The sequence below is a fragment of the Acomys minous genome (assembly GCF_964271855.1).
Source record: "Acomys minous genome assembly, chromosome: 11".
Lineage (NCBI taxonomy): Eukaryota > Metazoa > Chordata > Mammalia > Rodentia > Muridae > Acomys > Acomys minous.
Genome location: NC_140492.1, coordinates 29,224,317 through 29,244,486, shown reverse-complemented (window position 1 = coordinate 29,244,486; position 20,170 = coordinate 29,224,317). Strand labels below are relative to the sequence as shown.

At 34.5% G+C, this 20,170-nt stretch overlaps 1 protein-coding gene across 4 annotated transcripts in view; it reads right to left on the bottom strand.

The window, feature by feature from the left end:
• CADM2 (cell adhesion molecule 2) overlaps positions 1-20,170 on the bottom strand; it is a 918,732-nt gene that overhangs the window by 137,747 nt on the left and 760,815 nt on the right. For all 4 annotated transcript variants that reach the window (XM_084801707.1, XM_084801709.1, XM_084801708.1 and 1 more), the window contains one exon: positions 484-636. In XM_084801707.1, the coding sequence (XP_084657833.1) occupies positions 484-636 (153 nt within the window). The remainder of the gene's footprint in view (positions 1-483; positions 637-20,170) is intronic.

The window sequence follows — 20,170 nt, the reverse complement described above, 5'->3', positions numbered from 1 at the left end:
GGAAATGTCAAGGCCATTTGGATGCATTTAGAGTACAAAAAGAGGTCATTTTTGAAAGCCAGGGGTTATTAGGGGAGGCCTTCATCAGGTGACTTAGATAATAAGATAAAAAAAACCATACTTTGTACAGAAGTTAGTCTTTGTACTCAGTATTGTATCACATTTTTAATGGCTCCATACAATACTGCATATGCATGATTTTGGTATGAAATTTATTGGAAGGAAAAAAAATTAACTACCTAAGACACAAAACAGCACCATGCTTGCTGGCATTCCCTTTAACATTTGTATCTATTTCCCTTTGTCTATTTCTAAAATTAAAGCAACTAAGTGATTCTTAAATGTCTTTTTCTGTAAGGTAGCAATAAATTAAATTATGTCTATTGATTTGACATTCAATAAATATTTTTTGATTGAACCATGCTGTAGGCATGCCCATCTTTCTGGAAGGGTGATTACACAGTGTTAGTCTCTAGCACTTACCCAGAACGGTGAGATAGGCCTTGGAAGTTTTGACAGGCATTGTAAATAAGGAGCAAGTGTACTGTCCTTCATCAGAGAGAGACACATCACTGACGCTGATGCTTAACTCATGCCAAGAAGCGCGAACCAGCTCGATCCTATTGTCCCTTAAAGCTGGAAAAAGAAAACATTGAAAATGTGAATAATATAACACACAGTAAGTGTATTTAAATGACAGATTTTGGGCACAGTACACTCAATATTTTAATCATTCATTGAGTTTTTGACTCCTAAGATACATTAATATATATATACTTCATATTTCAAATATATATATATATATTTCAAATTGTATATACATACAAATAACCAATTAGGAGAGGTCCTTAATCAATGAAGGAAAAGCTATTTAATTATGTGGTCAATTCTAGTATAATACTTTGAGGGAGGACAGGGTTGGTGGTGATGAAAACGGTGTTCATTGACATGACTGCTAGTTACAAAAATATTATGAGAATGGTAGACAGAAACATGTGGAGAACAGAGATTGATAGCACTCTTCCAAGACACCAACAAATAATTTCTGTGTATTAAAAAAGAAGACCCTCTCATAGAGACACTTATGGAATATTATTTAAACCAGAGCTGGCATTTAGCTAAAAAAAAATATCTGTGCTTATCTATTGCTAACATTTGCACTAATTGGGTATTGTATTGTGATAATATACTCTGAGGTTAAAATAACTTTTCCACTGGAGCTATTTTTAGAGCATCAGCAAGAATATTACAGAATTTTGCACCTTCTCACTCAACTGGGGAGGAAAGTGAAAGTTTACTATGTATTTCATTAAGAACAGCCATAAAAATCTATATTCAAGCAAGAAGTACCTAAGAGTTTTCTCACTGACAACCAGCCCCAGAAAGCATCTAAATCTCTGCTGTGCCTTTTACTTATTCCCACTAGAGACAAAGGAACAACATCAGTAAAAACTGGAATCCCTCGAATCACCATCGCCAGGCAGACTGGGTATATCTGCTCTCTAAAGTGACAAGTGTAAGGTAGAAATTACTGCCAACTCATGAGTTACAAAAAAATGTCAATTGGACCAGATAGTACAACAAAGTGGACTCTACTGAGAAGTGTACAAAATATATAAATGCAAAACAGCACCTGCCTGTTACCCCTAAGACATGCTGAATCTACCTAGAAGTGATCGTTTAAAGACACCAAGCTTTGATGTAGTGTACAATGATTGCAGGCTGAAGTTCATTAAGTTGTCACTTATTGCTATGGTTACTGATTTATACTGTTGACAGGCTTTAGAATCATGTAGGAGACAAATCTCAGCACATGACCATGAGGGGTTAGATTACCCTAGTTGAGACAGGAAGAACCGCATGGAGTGTGGGTGGTACCATCCCCTGGGCTGATGGCCTGTACTGAATGAAAAGGAGGCTCCAGCTGACCACTTCTCTGAACTCTCACTGAGATCCAGTGTGCCAGCTGCTTTTGTTTCTACTGTCATTGTTTACCTGCTGTGATGTACAATGCTCCCTAGAGTTTTAAATCAAATTCTTTTTTCCTCAAGTTGTTTTTGTCAAGTATTTCCATTATGATCTAAAGAATAAGACACTGGCCATAACAAACACTAGAAAAATCATAATTTTGGTGAAAAGAGTAACCAAGGAGTGAACACTGAGAAGAATCAGGTACGTGGGTTTTCTGACAAAGATGTTGAAGCAGCCATCATGATTCCAAACACATGTTAACAAATAGTTACTAATTATCACCAAACAACTAAGAAAATAGAAACATGAATTAGAAAACGAAGTTATTAAAAATTCACAATAGCCAGAAAATGAAACCATTCTATATGTCCAGCAACAGGTGAATTCTTGCAAAAAAAAAATCACATAGTATATATATACATATATATACTATGTATATATATATATACATATATATACTATGTATATATATATACATATATATACATATACATATATATATGTACATTACATGTATATAATCTAAATCGATGTAGCAACAACAAAAAAATGAAATTATAACATTTGCAGGAAAATGGGCACAATTGCAAATCATTATACTCTCGAATAAGCCACATTAAGATAAACAATGTTTATGTTTTCTTTCAAAGAGACAATATAAATATAAAAGTATAAATTTATGTGTGAGTGCATTTACACGAGTGTTTGTATGCTCAAAACTTAAAAGAAAATCAGGAGACGGAAAAAGGAGAGGAAGAGCCATTTAAGAAAGAAGAAAACAGGGAGGTTAGTGAAATGCATGAAAATAGGTAAGCAAAATGGAGACCTGACTAGAAAGGAACACACAGAACCATCACAAAGTAGTGACTGAATAAAGGACAGCCCATCGGGGTACTAAAGGTGAACAAACCATAGTGACATGTATACAAAGATGATGTAAACCACAGTTTCCACCCAAAGATTGTCACAGCAGCGTAGAACATGCCACAAACCTGATTGATATTTAGATCTTGATGGTTATAGATGGTATGTCACAGGGCTAGAGGCAAATAATATTTGGCTGCCTTGAGCCCCTTGCTATTCATATTACTACCCATATCTGTGAAGCCTTAAAAATGTATAAATTTAATATAGACTTTGAGGTAAGAGCTGATTTTTGTTATTGTCATCATCAATGAAATAATGAACCTCTTTGCTTTTTTATGCTAACGTACACACACACACACACACACACACACACACACACACACACACACACACAAATTAAACAGAATTTGAAATAAACCAAAGCAAAACCATAGAAAGTTTAAACAACACAGATTAAAAGACATGCTTAGTATAAAATACTTTTAAAAGAAAGTAGGTTTACAATTAAAGAATCATAATTTGCTGAATCAGCACAACAAACAGAACATAGGAAGCTAAAGAAGAAACCAGCATAGTCCCAGTGACCCCGTGGGGTATATCCAACATCGTTGCCACAGTGTTTTCTGGAGAGAAGAAAGAAAATGAGGTGGCCAAACTAGTGAAAAAGATAACACAAGCCTTTCCCAAATGGGCAAAAAGCAGAAAAGTACAGAATCAAAATGCTGAAGAATCTGAAATAGGAAAAATCTACTACCCAACTCAATACACATTAAAATTAAACTTCTAAAATTAAAAAATATTTGGAGGAATGTGGTACAAGTATAAATCTGCATACTTAAACTGTGTGCTTGGGTTAAGCCCTGAGGTATTGGGAAACAGCTGGCTGAACCTGCATGGGCACAGACATCCAAAGGATGATAGCTGCTTCCTTCTTGTCTTGCATCTTTATGTGGAATCAATTGTATCAGGCAGTTTTTAAATTGCTTGAAAATACATTTGCAGTGACAGTTTGAAAATATTTTGAGTTTGGAATTTGGTGACAAACTGAATATTTTAACTTATACAATGGTTTAGTCAGTTCATTTAGCAAATGTGCTTAGCATTTCAATGCTTTGATTACATTTGCTATATAACATTTTCCCATCTTTGACAAAAGGCAGCAGAAATTTAATGTAAGTTTTGTTCCTTCTTAATGAACTTATACAACTAGTTCTTGACAATGATGTCTGTGTTTCTGTTTTGTATTAACTAAAACTAATAACGACACTATGAGACAGAAGAGAAAAAATAAGTCTGGTTTACCACTTCAGAACTGACATGCATGAATACGTATCCCCTGATAAGTGTACAAATACTCAAAACTAAGATGCTGTTACTATCTGCACCACCATGGCACCTCTCTTACAGGGTCTCACTCTTTAGATCACATGTTACAATCCCCTAGGCTTTTTGGCTGGGAATGTTGATTCACCACCAACCCCTGTCTAAATTTATAATGTAAATTTCACTGTGAGTGTATTTGATTAGCAATAAATCTGACTAATGGGATCTTCATTATAATACCTGTTTTAAGCAAACCCTCATTCTGCACTGTTATTTTTTTCAAGTCCATAAATTCTATAATGTCACCTACAGCTTACTTTCACACAGCATTTCAAGTGTGCAAGAATAAAGAAATGGCCCACAGTAGTCCAAAAAGAGATGCGCTGCACTGGGGTGGCTTCCCTGTGAGCAGGAAGCTTGTCTCACTATCTCTGCACCCCGAGTCAGAGCTATCTGCGCAGTAGGCATTCAGTGAGTGGCTATTGAATTGACACAGAGAACTAAACTCTGCCTACGTATGATAAGAACAGAGTGAAAAAGAACTGAACTATGAAGGCCTCTTCAGTATCTCTCCACAGGATCCCCATGGGGCCAAAGCTAAAATAAAATTTCCATTTTTCCTTTAGACACTGATGAACATGAAGAGCTAGAAGCATCATGCTAAGTAACTTTTTAACAAGGTTGCAGTGTGCTGAAATGTGCTAATAATGTGAAATACGTGATTTTTAAAATATTGCCATTTCAAGCACTGTTTCCAAGTGAATACAAACTGTGGTAACTAATCAGATATCATAATAATTGCTTAGCCTTTGTGGATAGTAAGGTTGAAATATAAAGTGATAAAAGAATTGTGATACTATTGGTTGAAGTGGATTAAGTATTAAAAAATTCCTTTAAAAATACAATCTAAGTTTTTTTAGTTTTGTTTTAATAACTCAAATATTTGGTTAAAATATTTAAAATGTTCCCATAAAACAATTACATGAGAAGGAGAAATGAACATTGTAATAAAGGAACAAAAATAACTTCAGAGAGATTAAAAAATGAGCTAATAGGTTAAGTAAGGCATTCTCAGGTCATGCCTCATTAACCTTTAGGTGCCTACAACCCACTAGAAATGTGATTAAATGGTTCTGAGCTTCAAGTTCTGGAGAAGTTAATCTTAGCTGCAAATAAGCACTGACCAATGAGTAAGAATCTATTATATAGTACTTGACTTTGGACAAAATTATTTCCCCAATATACCATTAGTCTAAATGGTTCATCAATTATACAAATGCATGTTTAGGTTTCATGCTTGGTAAAATAAAGTTCTTATGGTATTTCGAAATGGAGAATTTTAGACCTCCACCAATTGGGAAGAAAGTTATTTGCATATTTAGAAATTTATATATTAAGTCTTTCCATATACCCTTCTTTAATGTTTTTTAGCATCATGGTGTCTTCTTCTCATTAGTTGTTTTATATATAGTCTGCTCACACACATTGGATAGTACCATATTTTAGTACTGGCCAATTGGTTTTGATAACCAAATGGTGTGTTCTTCCCCGGATGAGGCTATTTTTCGCACTCGGCGTTCCTTTGTTGCACGTAATTCTTTGCATAGAATTGAGGCCCCGTGACTTTTTGCCCTATCCACTTCAGCTTGTCTACTTTTTTTTTTTTTGTCATGGACAAAATGCAGAGGATTGCAGCCCATTCCAACTAGATACAAAATCAGCTCTTGCATCTAGGGTTCAGAGGTTACTGTGGATGTGAGGGAGGGAGGGAGGAAAGATTGTAAAAGCCAGAAGCCAAGGGGTTCGCTATGAGTTTTTGTCTCCTAGTAATATAAGAAACCTCACACGGTCACAGCTGTCTAAATATGAGCTGAACAAGAACACCAGTGATAGACATGCTAAAGTGGAGCTGGAACTATGGGGGAGGAGGAATTTAGGGGATTGCTGGGGGTTGTGGTTAAGAAGCCTTTCTACTATAATAAGAACAACTATAAATTAAGAAATGCTGAGAGCGGGAGAAATAGTCTTTCTATGGAAGGGTACAACAACTGATTATCTAATACCAGATGATCTGTCCTTAAAACATACATATGAGTAACATTATATAGCCTGAGAAGTTTCATTTAGGACTATATATGTATATACATATATGCATGTAATGGCAATTATAGAGAAAAAAAGATGCTATGCATTTGAAAGAGAGCAAGAAGGGGTATATGGGAAGATTGAAGGCAGAAAAAGGAAGGGTCAGATTATTGGTCATGTTATAATTTAAAGATGGTCATATGAAAGAATTTTGAGAGATGAAAGGGAAGGAGGAATGATGTAAAAATATTGTGTATTCAAAATAAATGAAGTAAAAATAATGTTATAGAAGGAAGAAAATCAACTCACTGACAGTCTTATTGGTGTTTTTATTTGTTTACAGACCAACAATGTTGTTTGATACATTGCAATGTTTCTGTCCTTTGCAGTAGAACAATGGCGTTTCGTGTAAAGCACACAGATGAAAGACCAAGCTGGTGAATCCTTTCCTGTTTTGTTCTCTTGCAGCCAGAGAACATAAAACAATCCAAATCAATCTTCTGGAAAATTGGTAAAAAAAAAAAAAAACAACCATTACCTCAGAACTACTATTTGGTATATGACATTTTAGGCCGTGCTGCACCGTTACTGAAACCATAGTGAATGAAGTTTTGAGTAGAGTGTGAACAAAGCCTTAACAGTAAATCTGGGAAGTGTGTAGTACTCAAAGGCAGGTTATCAGCAGTGCTATCCGAGATTTTAAACATTAGCCTTTGTCATTGCAGGGGTATGAAATCACAGGCAGTACACACTCCACTATTTATAATCTCTTATTATGAAACATTTGACAAAAATAAATGCTAACAAACACAAAATGTGCTAGACAGATATAAACCCATGTTGAACAAGGTAGTGTGATTGAAGAATGACTATAAACTCCATGCTACTTTCTACTGTTCAGCCTTCATGCCTTTGCTAAAAGCCTGCTCCTTTGCCCCTGCCTTCATGACTAGTAACTAAGGAAACCCCTCTACTCTCACACTCAAATTTATAACATTGTCAACACAGTTACTATAGCACACCCATATCCTTGCAGTAATCTTTCTCTGCAAGATCCTCTTTAAGCTGTCTCTCATGTAGCACGCAGCCCTAGATCTGAGCAATGTCCACTTTCCATCTCTGCTTTCCCAGACTTGTTTAAAGTAACTTAATGAAATCCATGGGTAAAGTGCTTCTTTATTAATAACAAGGAATTACCGAAAATTGTGGATAAATGGATGGAGCTAGAAATGATCATAATGAGTGAGTTAACCCAGAAGCATAAAGACTCAAATGGTATATACTCACTTATATCTGCATACTAGCCCAAGGGGCATGTCCCACGAAAGCCTTCACTTACCAGGAAACTGAGACAGAGGGGAGGACATTCTATTGGGACTCTAGAGGAGAGAAGCATGGGAGAATGGCAAAGTAGAAGGATCCAGAGGGTCCTAGAAGCCTACAAGTAGAACATTATGATAGGCAGATTTGGGCCCAGGGGTCCCGCTCAAACTAAGGCACCAGCCAAGGACAATACAGGCGGTAAACCTTAAACCCCTACCCAGATCTAGACAATGGACAGAACACTCTCCAGAGTAGAGTGGAGAGTGGGATATTACTTTCTCACATACTCTGGTGCCTCACCTTTGACCATGTCCCCTGCAGGGGGAGACCTGGTGGCACTCAGAGGAAGGACAGCAGGTTACCAAGAAGAGACTTGATACCCTATGAACATATACAGGGGGAGGTAATCCCCCTCAGGAACAGTCATAAGGGAGGGGAATAAGGGGAAAATGGGAGGGAGGGAAGAATGGGAGGATACAAGGGATGGGATAACCATTGAGATGTAACAAGAATAAATTAATAAAGGAGAAAAGAAAAGAAAAGAAAAGAAAAGGGCAGGAGAAAAGAGCCCAGGGGGAAAAAAAAAAGAAAAAAAAAAAGAAAAGATCCATATTATCTTTTTGATGTCCCCAGTCCATGCATATCTTTCAACTTAATTCATATTGTCCTTTTATTATGAATCCATCTTTTCTGTCTACTTCAAAGCATACTTGGGACTTCTGTTAGGCTTCTGGAGTTATCATGGCAGTGAGAGGCAAAGTCAGCCTTCTGTGGTCCATTATTTGCATGAGAGCATGCATCTCTTAGAGCTTTATGGAATGATAAACTTTGAGCATCTTAGCTGTGTAGGAGAAACATATGACTGCCCAGAGCAATTAACACAGTTCGCTAAATGTAATTCCCATTCTCTCTATTTAATAAGTGGCTGTATACATAAGTGACAGTACTAATGAGTAAATAAGATAGCAGTGTCATATAAGAAATCATCTCATTCTGTAAAATAGCAACAAAAACATCCTCAAGAATAAATGGCATATTTGTCAGTGACATTGACCTGGAAACTTCATTTGTAATATATCCTAGTTATGTTTTTATTTTTATGATTTCAGATTTAAAAGAGGTTTGATGATATTGAATTTTAGGTTTTTAAATCTTTAACTATTTTTACTTACATAATAGCAAATATAATCAGAAGAAATAAAATAAACCACAAGATTGTATCATCTTATAACCGAATTTTATTAGACTATATTTAAATGTCTCTAAATGGATAACCTGAATTCCATCTCACTAAAAAATAGAAGAGAACATTAAACATCCTATTATTCTAACCTATGTTTAGAAATATTCAAACACATGGATTCAGACATTATAAATATACTCTTCCAAAAGAAATATTGTTTTAGAACCTCTTTCATGACATAATATGGGAAAACAACTTTGCAAAAACAAATTTTTATCTTTGTTGTCTCTTGACTTAACTGTCTAGATCAGAGTTACTTAAAGGTATCATAGTCATGATTCCATTTATTTTCATTAAAAATAGATTATTCTCTCATCCCATCCCTCCAATTCTCCTAGCCACCCACCAGCAGGCCTCTCCTCTAAGGCCACACCCTTTCCAGCTTTTCCTCAGAAAAGAGCAGGCCTCTAAGAGACCACAGAAAACAGAGAAAGAAAGGTTACAGTACAACAAGGCAAAGGCCTTCATATCAAGGGTGGGCAAAGAAACACAATAGGATGAAATGAATCCCAAAAGGAGGAAAAGGACTCAGAGATACACCAACACCCACTGTTAGGAGTCTCACAAAGATACCAAGCTAACACACATAACATAATTACAGAACACCTGCCGCAGAGCCATGTAGGGCCCATGCTTATCGCTTCTGTGAGCTCACATGAGCCATGCTTAGTTGATTCAGTGGGCCATGTTCTCATACTGAATGAGAATCAGGCTATGTAAAAGGAAGCCTGGATACCAACTCAACCACAAATCCCTCCACCTACAGTCTGTCCTGCCTGCAGGATGGTGCTGGGGTAATGGTTGCAAACCAATGTTTGGTTTAACTCATGGCCAAAGGCCCAAGAGGGAGCCCAAGTCCTACAATGACTGGAAGCAGAGACTGGATAGGACCAAGACATCAAGTCCTAGTGTAGAACCAAACATGACTGGCAAAATTAACAAAATCAAAAAACAAAACAAAAAAACCAAACTCTTATGCTATTTTGATACGCTCATAGATTGGAGATTGGTCCTATGTTCAGTCTTTATCAGCGAACTTTCCTCCTGCAGCAGATGGGAGCTGGTGCAGAGGCCCGCAGCCAAACGTTATGCGTCTAAATTAGAACCTCCATAGTGTCTCTCCCCTCAGAGATAGGGGATCCCCATGGAAGAGGGTTAGAAATGCCTCTAAGAGTCAGAGAAGTTATGATTCTTTTTGTTCAAGACAGTTTGATGTGACTCTAAGTAGATGGGACCATATAATAAAGGTACAATTAAAATATTTACTGATAATAACTCATAAAAACATTTTTAAAAGCAATGTTTTACATATAATTTCAATATTTAGGATGCGATGGATATATTGCTAAATTTTACACAAAGAATTAAAGAGTTTTAGAATATTACATATGGCAAGACTTAGAGAATCTTCAAAATTTGTCAAATATGATTTATAGTTTGTGTTTATATTTGTCAGTGAAGAGACTGTTGCTCTGCATGAATACATAATATAACATAGAAAACATATGCTTAAGGCTGTTCTATGAATTAAAAAACTCTATTCTCATTCTAATTAAAAATTCACCTTATATTTTTTAAATGAAACTCATGTCAGCAACTCAAACACTAATTTTTAAGAATTCAAACATTTGAATAACACAATCCAAAGGCACACTAACTTCATACTTAGATTCCAATGACTGATCATAAGACAATACTGATTATGATCATTTCTAGCTCAATCCATTTATCCACAAATTTGATACCCTATGATCATATAGAGGGGGAAGTAATCCCCCTCAGGAACAGTCATAGGGGAGGGGAATAAGGGGAAATTGGGAGGGAGGGAAGAATGGGAGGATACAAGGGATGGGATAAGCATTGAGATGTAACAAGAATAAATTAATAAAGGAGGAAAAAAAATAAGACAATACTGGAAATGTTTTATTTCCATAACAAAACCATCCTATCTCCATATGAGCACAAAGCCTTGCAAGTATGGTAAAGCAAAAAATTCATAATGATGTCTCAGTTGTTTCAGAGAGAATCCAGTAGCCTTGCATAGTCTGAACATGAGCACTTCAAAGACTGCATGTGGATTCAAAGCAAGGAGGTGGTGAATTCATGCAATTCAGCCAGTGAAATAGCCAGAAACACCTGCTTCATTGCATTTTCAATTTCAAATTAATTTTGTGAGATTAAGAATGAGGCAGAATGTTGGATGACAAAATCAATTTTGAACAAGTTGAAAATATGGACGTACATTTCTTAATACTTAGGCTTACCAGGCATAGTAATAGAGACATGGGTATATAAACATTAGCTTCAAAATACCAATATTTGTATGCCAGATGATATCTTTCTTCAATATTATCTTCTCTTAGTGAAGATAAAATAAACTTCATTTCTTTTAATTGTGTAGTTGTTCATATAAAGTCTTTGTGTCAAAAAGAAAAAAATATGTTGTTTGACAGATGACATAAAATACAGTAGGCAGGATATCAGGCTACCAAGAAGAGACTTGATACCCTATGAGCATATACAGGGGGATGAAGTCCCCCTCAGTCACAGTCATAGGGGAGAGGAGTAAGGGGAAAATGGGAGGGAGGGAAGAATGGGAGGATACAAGGGATGGGATAACCAGTGAGATGTAATAAGAATAAATTAATAAAATAAAATTAAAAAATTAAAAACAAACAAACAAAATACAGTAGGCAATTTTACAAAAGTCTGATCTAAAATGAGACACATTCAATGATCTTCTTATTTCAAACACTGTGCATTTGAAATAAAAAGGGAGAAGTCTACACTAAGAGTGTTAAATATCAATAAAAATTACTTGCCGCAGATAACAGAGGGAACTACAATTTTGGCATCCTTAGACTTCAAAATATTCCTTAGGCCTTGAAGGTTAAATCACTCATAAGCATGAAATGTCAATTATGATTTATTATATATGCCAAATACCAAAATGCTACAATATGTGCAACAACAGTCACATGTGCTGAATAAAGATCATGTTTACCTGCGGCTTTCTCTTCAGATGGATGGCCTACAATTGTATGTCTGTTATATACTAAAAATGAGTATTTTATTAGGAAATATTGGTGATAGAGAAATCACCAAAGTTAAGTACAAAATTTTATACATTTTTCAGGCTGTATACAAAGATGAAATTTTCTTCTATTCTTCACAACTGATCATACATATTTTGTGTGATATATCCTAGGTATTTGGCTTATTCTTATTTTCCTTGAGAAAGCACTTTTCTGCATTTGTACACTTTGAATTTGGTGTAAGTCTCTATTGGCCTAAAATCATAGAACAAAAAAGATCTGATATTTGTAGAGAACAGTTTGTAAATGCTTATTTTTTCTAATACCATACAATATAGTGGTCTTCTTGTAAACATAAGAAATTGATATAGTATATCTGCTTATATAACTACCATAAGCAACCATAAAGTATAACTTTCATAGAGCATTTATATCAAAGGGACAAGAAGATTATATCCCATGCTAAAGTAGAAATGCATATAAAACGGTGCTTAGAGAAGAAATCCATCTACTTTCAATGAGGATGAAAATCAACTAGTAGAGTTTCTTATCTGGAAACTCTGTGGCAGCCCCATTCTGTGAAAGTCTTCACCTGTGTTTGCAACACTAGAAGGAAGGCTTACTTTAGATTCATGTCCTGTATCATTGCATGAAACCCAGACTTTGACATCCTAGAATTTCAATTGTGTATTAAATATTTCAGTTCTGTGCTCATTAGGGGAGAAGTATAATTTTGAGTTGAATAAAACTTTACAGTTCAGACATATTTATGTGGAAGTTGGTAACTTAGGTACATGTTTTAGAGTTAAGAAAGTGGTTTTTTTTTTCTAATTTTTTACCCGTTCTAAATTCAAGAATATTGCGAAGAAGCAGTTGTTTCCCCATGGATCTAATTGGAGAAAATATATTTCTATTTTCTATTTCTATTTAATGCATATAATAGTTTTCATTTCCTTCATGATTTTGCCACTAAATGTTCAAAAAATTATTGTATTTGCTTTCATTTTTTCAAAATTCTATGAGGCCATAGTCTCATTGTTACTTGATTTTTTTCTATCATGAGAAAAAGACTAACATCACACACATACACACACATACACACACACACACACACACACACACTTTTTTAAAAAAAGAAAAAATTATGAATACTGATTCTAAAAGAAACACTTAAATTCACAGAGAAAGTGATGAATGTCAGGATGAAAACTTTAAAATTCACCCATTTCAAAATAGAACTTTAAAGCTGATAGGCTACTTTTTATAAGTCATTTGAAACATTTCCTAAACAGTCTGAATATTTTAAATATTAAATAATAAAATGTTTACTTTGGTTGTAAACTTAATTGTTTTTGAAAAATTCTAATGTACTAAAATCTATACTATTTTTTAAATTTAGTAGATAAAAGGTCTGTAGCATTCAAATTTTAATTATAATATTTAAGCAAAATGAAAATATATTTAGTGAATAAATAGAAGAGGAGGAATTCTTCAAGTATTCCTACCATTAACTTTATGATGATCTAAACATTATTATCTTACATAGTTTTTCAATGTTATTATTATTTTAATTATTAACCACCTTCACAATCTATTTCATTTAAGTATTGTATGAGATTACAAACAATAATTTATATCAATAACAAATGTAATGGAACATATAAAAGAGGACAAAACCCAGGTTGCATTGGCTTGATTTGAGCCAGGAACACTGTTGGAATATAATTTTATAAAAGTCTTTTGAGTGTCAGTATAGTATGGATTTACTATTATGATTTTTTGTTTAAGATGCAGAGTTGATGAATTTATGTTCTACTTTCCATTATTTTTAGAAGTTCACACAAAACTTCATAGATCAGTGCTTTGCCCAGGTGTTGTATTCCTCAAGAAGCAGACATCAGCAGATCAGAGACCCAAAGCCAGACATTATATATAGAGACAATGTAAATTGGAGGTTTCTACCAGTCACTCCCTTGGAAGCTCAGGTATCCCACTGAAGAGGTGACAAAAAAGATTATAGGAATCAGAAGGGATGGGGGACACCAGGAAAACATGGTCCACTGAACCATCTAAGCAGGGACCATATGGGCTCACAGAGACAAGAGAGTCAAGCATGGCGTTCACTTGGCTAAGTACCATGTCTTCTAAATATATATTATGGTTCTTAGAATGGTGTTTTTGTGGAACTCCTACAGTACGAGAGGGTATATCTCTGACTCTTTTCCTTCTATTGGGTTGTCTTCTCCAGTCTAGATAAGAGGGCTCTCCCCTTGTCCTATTGTAACTTGTTCTGTCCTGTTTGGCTGCTGTTGTTTGGAAGCCTGCTTTTTTTCTGAAGAGGAAATGGGGAGGGTGTAGATCTGGGGGGCAGTGTGGGAGGAGGAGAAAGAGGGTAAACTGTAGTCGGGATGTATGTATAAGAGAGGAATCTATTTTCAATGTAAAAAAAAATAAATTAAAAGTGAGAATTTCACATCTAGTTAAATATATGACACAGAATGTAAAATACAGGGCACACTTCGTTTTATTGCACGAAGTATAACAACTCAGCAGTTACCCTGGCTTTCTACTTTGTGGCCAGACTGAAGTGAAAGGAGTACTTCTGAAAGCCAGAGGGAAGCACTGAACTCACACTTCGCTTACTAATTCTCAAGAGAGAAATCCATACTGCGGTGTGTGGACTACTTCAAAGGCTCTTGTACTCACTGACCCCATAGCTTTCCCTTGATGCTTTGAGACTGGGCTTGTGGGCTTTGAGCTTGACTTGCCATTGGTTATATTGGCAGCCTTACAGATATCTATCCTACACTGTGGAAGATATCCTAGCTCCCCCTTAACAGAGCTTTCCTTAAGAGTGTGTATTCCTTAAGATAATAAAGGCCTCTTGAAAGGGAAGAATGTAAGATACCCTTCCAATTCAGATAACAGTAAGACAGGGTATGCCTTGACAATTATTTCTTTATGTATTCTATCACAGATTAGGAGCATCAAGCAAATGCTTTCTATAGTTTCCTAAGTATACAAAGAATAAAACAATCTTCAACTCAAGTTACAGGAATCAAATCAAGAGCTTCTTAGAGAGCCAGGTACTACCAACCACACGTTCATTGGAGGAACAGTAGACATGCCTTATCAAAGGTCATTTCACTAATGAGCTCTCACATAGATAAAGAAATTACATCATAATAAGGACAATGATGATGAGGATGACATGTTATTGTTTACTGGATCAGCAACTATGTGCTATCCACTATATGAAAAATTAATTAGCTGCTGTCTGAGACACTTTTACTTTGACAGTAGCTTTTTGAGACAGTAGATTTCTTTTCTTTTTGATTTTCCTGTTTTGACCAAGGTGTCCTCAATCTCTTGACTCAGTTACTGGGACTGCAGATTCATTACAATATACTGTCTTATAGATCCTAACATTATTTATTTTCCAGAGATAAAGTTTCTAAACAACATACAATTTAGGTAACATTGTAATGTCTCCTGACTACTACATAGCAGGGCACAGATAGGTATTCTGGTAAGCTGTCTATACAACCTACAACTCCTTAAACATTGATGTCCAAGTTAGGTATTAATTAATAATGACTAATACTCATAATACTTCTGCAGCAAATATTTAAATGTTTATTACTCTAGGAATAAGGATACAACTTGCCCTATGAATTAAGAAGCACACAAGCAAGATCATGCTTCCTTATGAGCTCATAAATACTTACTGAGGAAATGACCAGCCAGAGAGAGAGATGGAGCTGTTTGTGGAAGCAACTGGAGTCTATCATCCAGTCAGCCCCAGAGTGTGTATGTTGTAGTAAGAAAGTTGGCTGTACAAAGGCAGTAACCTGGCATCTGACATGGATCTGATACTGACACCTTACGGGGTGTACAATGAAGTACAGTATTTTTACCTAAACCTTGGGCAGATGTGAGAACAGAAATACATTTGAAAATAATATGCCAATATGCAGAACTCTGAGTACCCAGAAATATTGGGAGAGTTGAGATCCTGCTGAAGATGTAGAGGGACTCATTATTAAAATGAGTGTCGCATGGGAATTTAACATTTACATGTTATTGCATTGTATAATATAACTAGATAAGATTAATGGGCACATTTGGTATTATTGCTGATTATGGGAAATGTTTCCTTTTTATATACTGATAATTACAGGAGGTAGAATCTGGACATTTAGCATGTTTATGAATCTCCTTGATTTTAACCTAGGAAAGGATAAGGGAATTTGGCTTACCTATCTCCTCCTAAACCCTTGCTTCTAAAGGCTACTGAATAGCAGCCCTGGGACTATTTCAGACACTAATCAGTTCTAATGAACAGTTTAGGAATGGGATCACCATTTTCATGGTAGAAATATGCTACATTTATTTCTCATGTTTAGCCTTTCTCTTCTCATTCCAAGCTATTCAAGACATAAAATAATATTAAAACCAGTTAGATCATTCAGTCATTTGGCAAAGAGAACACAGATAAGAAAGGTAGATTCATCTACTCCATGATAAAAGGATAGAAAAGATAGTCTTCCCATCTAATGAGGTAATTTATATATAGAACCGGAGATATATATATATATATATATATATATATATATATATATATATATATGTGTGTGTGTGTGTGTGTGTGTGTGTGTGTGTGTGTGTGTGTGTATGTATGTTTATAAAAGTACACATATAACAAGAGAGAAAATACATACAAAGAGAGAGAGAGAGAGAGAGAGAGAGAGAGAGAGAGAGAGAGAGAGAAATACAGACAGAGAAAGAAAACTCATTGCATATCTTAATTCAGCAGAGATTTCTTGCAACAGTATGCCAACTGACCAGTAGGGTGGTTATATAATTCATTTCAATACTGAGCTTTAAAGGCTGGTAGAGAGTTTCTATTCTGGAAGTAGTGGGTGATATAAAATTCCCAATATCAAAAGTCCACCAGACCACAAAAGCCAATAAATAAACAAACAAACAAATAAATAAATAAATAAAATAACAGCCCATTCCCTACTACTTCAGAATTCTGGAGTTTAGAGATGACATTAGTGTTAACAAATTGGACTGAGTAGAAAGCGAAGTGGGTCCTTTAGTATATTATTTTTGAAAATAACAGGACATAATGCTAAATTATTCTAGGATACGCTATAAGAACTGAAAAAAACATCTCAAAATGTTTACAATTCAGTACATTGCAACAAGATATAAACTTTAGTTTTTACTAATGTCATGCAGCCAAAGAAAATACAACACTAATATAAAAAGATAAACAGTAAAAATGATATGACGACAGACTAAAGATACAAAGGAAGAATTGAACTCCAAACTGAAATGGTTCACAGCCACAAAAATACATTTGTAAATGAAAGTAATGATACAGGTGACCAGCTTGAAATCTCTGTAAGAAAGGAAGGAAAGACAATAGGAACAAGAAAAAGAAATGATCACACACCCAGGAAGAGGAAAAGTACACACCCACTGAGAAAAATAGTTCAATGATAACGGCAATTGGACGCAGACTAGTAGGACAATTTTAACTGTTATAATTAACCTCTATTTCCATTCAGAACATTATTAAATCTCCAAAACAAAAAAGAATTTTAGGAACAGATTTGGAAAAGAAAGGTAATAAGGGATAAAAAGTAACAACCAATTTCTTTTTCATCATGATATTGCCAGAAAAAGAAATTATATGGTATTAGAGGCCTCGGGGAGGTGGGGAGCTGTCTTGAGAAAAATCATTTAAAAATACTGCAGAATAAGAGGAAAATAAAAACAATTACACTGTCAATTACAAGAAAATATTGGCATAGTTGCCTCATTCTAATAGAAGACATTTCAATTTTTATCAAGAATTGCAGGCAAAATAATAATCGTAATATTGCTAATTATAAGGAAAAATACTGCAAATAAATCATTCCGCAATACAAAGCCTTCACGGAAAAGCCTCATTGAGAGGATATGGTGCTACCTATTAGCGGAGGAATATGAGGGATTCAGTAGCCTGATCTTTAAAATGATATTCAAACAATACAGTGGTTTTGGGAATTAATTTTACACTGGGTCTTTCAACTTCTCTGAGTTTTCTAATTCTTATGAATTAAATTACATCATTTCAATTTTCAAGTGTACAACCTGAGAATATGAAGCCTAAACATGATACTGTTGGTAGTTTATACAGATACCAACACTGGATGTATGCTTGTTGAACACAGAACTATTCCCTTATTTAGGATGAATTTTATCAATAAACCTATCACTACTCACAAATGACATTGTAAGATCAGAAATGTAGACAGTATGGAAAGAGATGAAATAACAAGAAATATAGTTAGAAACGTAAGTAATTTTGATTAAGATATTCTTGATGTTAAAGTATTCTTATGCTTGCTACCTCGTTGTTATCACTTTTAAGCTCAGATATCAGAGCTATTATGCCACATTACTGGAGAATTATCACCTATAAAGAAAGCCTAATTAAATTTTTAGAAGTTATCTCTTTTCGTAGCACTAAAAACTTCAAGTACTTAAATAAAAAATACTGTTACTAAAAATTAAATGTACATCTTGACTTATATGCTACATAGATGTAGAAATTCTTTTTGTGTTTAAAAAAAACATGAAAAATATTTACCGTTCATTTTAAAAGAACCCCTCTACAAAACAAAGATCCTCAACATTCTGTATGATTTGAGAGCATCAGAAAGTCCTTATCTAAAGTGAATATTATTATAGAATGAGAACATATTTTCATGGTCAAGTAATACGCAATCAATATGTAGTTTCTGTATCCATTTATGGGGATGGAAAGTGAAAGTGACTTTAAGCCGTGTCTGTGCATATAGCAAATGTGACAGCCTTGAGAGATGACACAATACTGTCTGGTCTGTGATGATGACACAGAATGGCAAAGGACACAAAACTGTCAGTCTTGTTGTTTATCTTCTATCTGAGACTAATAAAAGAAGGAATGTGATTGACAGCACATTGGCTCTGACACTGTCTTAGACATACAGATGTTACCTTCTACACATATATAAATGGATGGTAGCCATGGAGCAAATCATATTTCCTCGACATTTTTAAGATGCTGTCATTACTCAGACAAAGAAATAAGGATTTTATAGGGTTTTTTTTATTGAAGAATATATATTCTGTATCTTGAAATAACTAGTTTTGATGTGATGTTTTATTGCATTGATCTGATTTCACGTAGTATATCTGCATTTTATATGTGTAGATATATTTATAGACAGAACGTAAGAGATTTCTAGTGAAAATAGGCAGAGGAAAGTAGGTCAAATTTAAGAAAAAAGAAGACAACAACAATACCTAAATTAAGAATTTGTTTTCTTAGCATCTATTTCTTCCAGGCACAAAATTGATTAATATTCACTCAAAACAGATTATTTATAGAGAAAGCGTGAAGTGTCTGTACTGACTTCTAAGAGTTTCAAATATATTTCAAGATTATATGTAGAGATATAAAATATGTAAGTGACAAGTGCAAAGCCACACATGAACAAGTGGCTGATAATTCAGTATAAAATTTACAAACCAGTACTGAAGATAGAAAGTAATTGAATAAACACAAAATGAGACAACAGACTCATTTTGATAACCTGCAGTAAAGTTAGGCCATTGATTGACTAAGAAAATTGTAAAGATATTAAAGATAAGATAATTAGTTTCAACAGGAGAAAAAATGTACTTAGTAACAGGTTGATTAGGCTCAGAAGGAAACAGATCATTTCTATATGCACACATATCTTGTTCTCTTCCTATCCTTAATTGTTTTACCTTTTACTCAGCAAAATACATTTTCTGGTACTTCTGAAAAGCCTGTGCACCTTTGATGTTCTGTAATGTTCTGTTTAGAAATCTACCATTTCCTAAACCAATTTATTTCCAAAAACTATCTCCCTCATAGTATTTATATAGAAACATGCTTCATCAAGATGTTCTATTTTTATAGAATTGTTAAATATAGTTTTAAATTGCAGTTTGTCAAAGTCTATGATTCATATTTGATTTCTCACATGATTCATATCATTTACACTTTATGGTTCATAAGAGTATAGGTACCGACATCACAGTTTAACTAAAAATAATGTAAAATTACCATTTCAAATTATTGTTTAACAATAATAACTTTATCCACTGACCTCTGATCATTAATAAATAAATAAAACTTTACTGAAATGGCCAAATTTTATTTCATTTTACACTTTTCAAATAAATACAAACTCTATCAGGAAAACACATTTAGACATAACAAGTACTTCAAAAAAGAGGCTATGTTGATATTCTG